At 50.8% G+C, this 4,718-nt stretch overlaps 1 protein-coding gene across 1 annotated transcript; it reads right to left on the minus strand.

Moving 5' to 3' along the window:
- Positions 1-2,315: 2,315 nt before the first annotated feature.
- On the minus strand, positions 2,316-4,331 carry GLOTRDRAFT_131701 (uncharacterized protein; the record flags this gene model as incomplete). The annotated part of the gene is made up of 1 exon (XM_007870582.1): positions 2,316-4,331. One exon carries the CDS (start codon positions 4,329-4,331, stop codon positions 2,316-2,318), a length of 2,016 nt encoding a protein of 671 aa, XP_007868773.1.
- Positions 4,332-4,718: the final 387 nt, after the last annotated feature.

Consider the following 4,718-nt stretch of genomic DNA (forward strand, 5'->3'; position numbering starts at 1 on the left):
GCTCAAGATTCTGGTGGGTGAGGACGAAGTAGATGCTCGGTGGTTGGCTGTGACCCTTCATGCTCAGGAATGTGGCTCAAACAGGTTGGGAAGGATTACTTACAGTTTTCTGATTCAGCGGTAAGACTGGGTATCTGATGCCTCGCTGTGGTATAGCAGTCTTGAGGCTTTGATGTTGGATATGATGTTAGGGCGAAATTTCGGTGATTGGTCTTTGGGTCGCAGAGAATCAGGAGTGTGGCTCAGATATCGATAGAGTTCTCAGCCGGATGGCTTACGGTTGTTGGCTATGGTGGTATAGCGTAGCGTTATCTCTTTCTATTTCCAGTGCGTCGGGTGAAGCAACTGTCTATGCCAGAGATATGGTGTGGAAGATATCTGAGGTGCTTTCGTTCAGCACGTTGTGGCGGCTTAAGAACTGCGTCTCCAAACACAGCCAAATACCGGTGTGGCCATCTGTTTCTTTCATTCTGGGGTTCAAACGTTCATGGCCCATGTCACTTCCTAATCAAGGAGAATGCAGGCTTCTTCGATACCCCCGCTTACTCTTGCGGCAGCAGCAGCTTCACCCCTTGTGAGACATCCTCCGTGTCAGTATCAACTTGAGAGCCACGCTTCTGACTGTCGGCGGCGTAGCGCATAGGCGAAGTTACGCTATAGGACGCAAACCAGTCGCTCAGATCTACAGGATAATTATGGCTACGGTTCACCATTTTTCTCGAGACCATGTACGATGAAATCTGAGTTTACGTGTTCACTCAGCGATCGCCAGGGGAGTCAAATGATCTTTCACTGACTACGGGGTGTTGTCCCAAGGTATGTACCACCTGACGTGATCTTCTTTATCACAAAAGCCAGGAATTATAGCGGATGGGCCCTTGTAACACCCACGTCTGGCGAGCCGCTTCAGCGCCATACCAGAGTGAAAGGCTGCTCAATGTATCCGAGTTATCCGTGGTATTTGACAGGTTGTAGGAGATGCCCGGGAGTCCACTGTCCCTGATGTTGCGGATGTCACAGTTCACTTTATTACACTGCTTGATAGGCAGTGCCATCCGGGGCTGACACTTTGGGTGCTTCTGGATTACGGGTGAGTACAGTCCATATCCAAGCTTCTTCTACTGAGTTTATACGCCGTACGCACATGCGCCGGTGGCTTCAGGATTTCGGAGACCAAGCACAGCCAAAGCTCTCGTCGCCACACCTACATGTACACACGCCCGGACGATGCCGTTCCGCAGTGGACGGAATGCGAAACGGAGGAGACGCTCTCCCAGTAAGCTTATCTCGTTCATCTCTCCCATCGTGATAACCATCTCCCCTTATACGCTCCCCATGGGCCTCTCAAGTCGTCCGCAGACCTTCAAAAGTAGTCTCTCATGCTATGTGTCTGTTAGGCGGTCTCTAAACGTCCGGCTTGCCTGCTTTGTCTCGGCCTTCGTCGTGCGGTATCTGTTATCTTGACTGTTACCCAAAGTAGCTGTCTCTATCGGACGCGGTCTCTCGAAGAATATCAGCATCTATGGCGACTGGAGCCTGCCTTGGAGACACATCGAGGAAATACTGGGTGCAGAACCTATGCAATTCTGTACGCTACAGATTCATCATATCGGTGCCTACGACCTCCAGTGCCAGAAGGACAACGAGTCATGAAGAAGAGCCCTCTCGCGTACGACATATGCAGGCCTTTAGTTCTTGCTGTACCGACCTTGATTGTGGCGTATCGAGACATACCACGAAGGTATTCATTCGGACGCTGTTCCCTTCGACTTGGTGTAGCTTGTTGAGACGGTATGTTGAAGCTTCTCAGGATGGCAAATTCGATACGGTTGTAAAAGAAACGTGATGAACAATATCCTCTACTTATTCCGAATCCAATCAAGGAGTGTTCCTCATTGCGCAGACTCGGTGTCGCGAGGAAGGAACGAGACTGGGACATTTTGCCAACTTCCATCCTCACGTGGACCCGTCGGTATGTCGTCAATCGTCAAGAGCATGGTTCGCTGAAGCCACTGCATTTGAAATGGCCTAGAGTCTCGCAAACGTATCCATTCGCTTATTACGCTAACCCTTCTCCGATCCCTGGATGACCCTCGCTTTTTTGCAAAGGAATATTCAACTTAGTAAGATTTCCACCCGGTACATCCCCAATGCCATACTAATATATTATGCGACTCAGTATTTCCCGTCAATGGCGACAATCTGCTCCCACATTTAAACCCTTCTCCCCTGCCTCTTTCCCGCCCTTGCTTCGTAACAGGTCCGTCCAATAATCCCCTTGAACTCTGGGCAATTGGCCCTGCAGTTCAGTCTTATCACTCATTCCAAGTGATGTCCTTTACCAAGGCCCTCAACTTCACGATGTCGCCGTTGTTAAGCTTGCGTGCCTTACCAACAGTAAGTTTGTTAAGTGATTGTGCCTTGTCGCGACACTCTAATGATCTTAAAAGATCGCCAATGAACGTTGGCCCGGATCTGGATTTTCCCTTCTTTTTCGGCCGTCGAAACCAGACCGACTGCAGGGTTAGCGACTGTAGGGCAGGGAAAAGCGGGCGGTGGGTGTCCCCGTTGTTGTCTCTGTACGCGAGCCCCGACGGCATTGCCTTAACGCCTTGCCCTTCCACGCGTAACATGCGAACCTCGAGCATCGGCTCGAAGATTTGACGCCATGCTGCCCCGGTGCCGTGAGCGTATCCATCTCCCTTTCGGATGGAAATGTTCTCCACTAGCTCAAAACAGGGAGCAACGTGTGTTGCTAAAGAGTGCAGCAGGGCTGCCTGGGCTCTAATCTCCTTGAACTGTAGATCGATCCCCGGAAGTTGTCCCTCTCCGTCGCCCAGAGTAATGTGTACATCGTGTCGTGTCCGCCCCAATAGTTGGAACTGGGCGACCGGTAATGACCTGTTCTCAATGATCTTGTGAAGATGGGGTGCAACGGATTTCAAGATGGAGGATATATCTTCGTCCGCCGCGCTGACCTTGAAGCTTGCATGCTGTAACACCGGCGCCTCCAAGTAGGTGAGAAAGCGGGCGTCCTCGGCGTGGGTGATTCCAACTGCAATAGACTCAAGTCTGTCGAGCTCCACTCGGGACGGCTTGAGCACATCGTCCGGCTTCATAGGGACCTGAACTGCTAGGTGGCGTAACTCTGGTGCACCCGATAGTAATAAGACCAGTGCCTCCGTCTCGAGCTTCTTCACCGCTTTTTGTCCATCGTGCATGAGAATATGTAGATTCTTAACTTTCCCCAGACACCGCGAGAGGTTATACCTTAGAAGACGCAAGATTGTCCCGAGTTCTCCAACGTGATGGAAGTGCATTTGCAGCACCTCCAGCGAGCCCTCTGCGAAGGTGATGCATAGACCATCCGTCTCCTCTAAGACAAATCGAGCCACAGACATTTCTGTATTCCAGGGTATCGTGTCCAACGTACGGCTAATCGAAGGCAGCTCCGAGTTCAGGTCATTGGGTAGCGCCAAGAACTCAACGCAAGCGTTCTGCAGATTTGGTGCATGTAAGAGACCCAGGCCCTTTGCGTGCTCCTTCGTCTTGATGATGAAGGATAGAGAATGCAGGGTGGGGAGACTGACATCCTGTGGGTAGCGTGCAGTCTCCCCGAATAGCCCCGAGTCCACATCCAAACGGCGTATACTTTCCATGGAATCCAGAGCATGTAGAATGATCGACTCATCTTTCTGCGTCCTCCATGGTCTCCTCATGTATTCTCGGTCTGTCACAGTGAATGTCATCCCCTGAAGTCTCAACACTTCAACTCTCTTCGTCATCAAGGTGCTGGCCTCCCGGTCAGTAAAGCCCTTCAGTTCCACCATCCTCAACGTGGAAGTTTTAAAGATGGCGAGAAGATCCTCTTCACAGGTTTCAGGGTCATCATGTGTGCCGTCTATCGTCTCCAAGACTAGATCCTCCAGTACGGAGACCTCAGTGTAACGGTCCGCATCCCACTGTGCCAGTACCATTCTTGAGGTAATCAAGTCCAGGCTCCGAATTCGTCCTCTGTACTGGAGAAGAAGGTCGAGCCGCGATAGGTCCTCCTCCTCCTCTACATCGATTAGGCGCCCACAAATGTCGAGCGGTTCATCCCCACTCCACATGATGGCACGTCCCATGGCCCCGGAGTCCGTGATAGTGATATTTTTCCAGAATATCGTTAACTCAACGATGAAGGATTCCCAATCATGGCATACCAACATGAGGCGGGTGCACTCGTCATATGGGTATGGGTCATGCCTGTCGGCAGGAGTGGCGTCCTCCAAGTAGCACTCGATCACTTGGTGCTGGAGGGTAAGAGGCAGCCTTTGAACATCGGACATGGTTTTATATCGTTAGAATTCTGTGGATTCGGCTGCTAGTGGTCGACGAAAACTTGGAATGACATCCAGTCAGGAATGTGGCTGGCATCAACGTGATGGGGATAACTCACAGCAAGTCGTGCTATTATCGCGTACTCTTCTTCTAAATGAAAAAGCTCAAGACGATAGCAGGCGTTCTTTTGTGGCCGGTTGGATGTATAGTGCGTCGCGGCGATAGGTTAGTTGAGGAATCAGGATTGCAGCTCGAAGTAGCGCGAGAGAAATAGCTTCCAATGGGTCGAGTTGATTGGATATATCCTTCCCAAAATTATTAGATTCGGTGATTTTGGACGAGAAAACTTCAGCGATGTTGTTGCGTGTTGATGTGTTGAGATGTGTTGATCATGA

Source organism: Gloeophyllum trabeum, assembly GCF_000344685.1.
Source record: "Gloeophyllum trabeum ATCC 11539 unplaced genomic scaffold GLOTRscaffold_00012, whole genome shotgun sequence".
NCBI classification, from domain to species: domain Eukaryota; kingdom Fungi; phylum Basidiomycota; class Agaricomycetes; order Gloeophyllales; family Gloeophyllaceae; genus Gloeophyllum; species Gloeophyllum trabeum.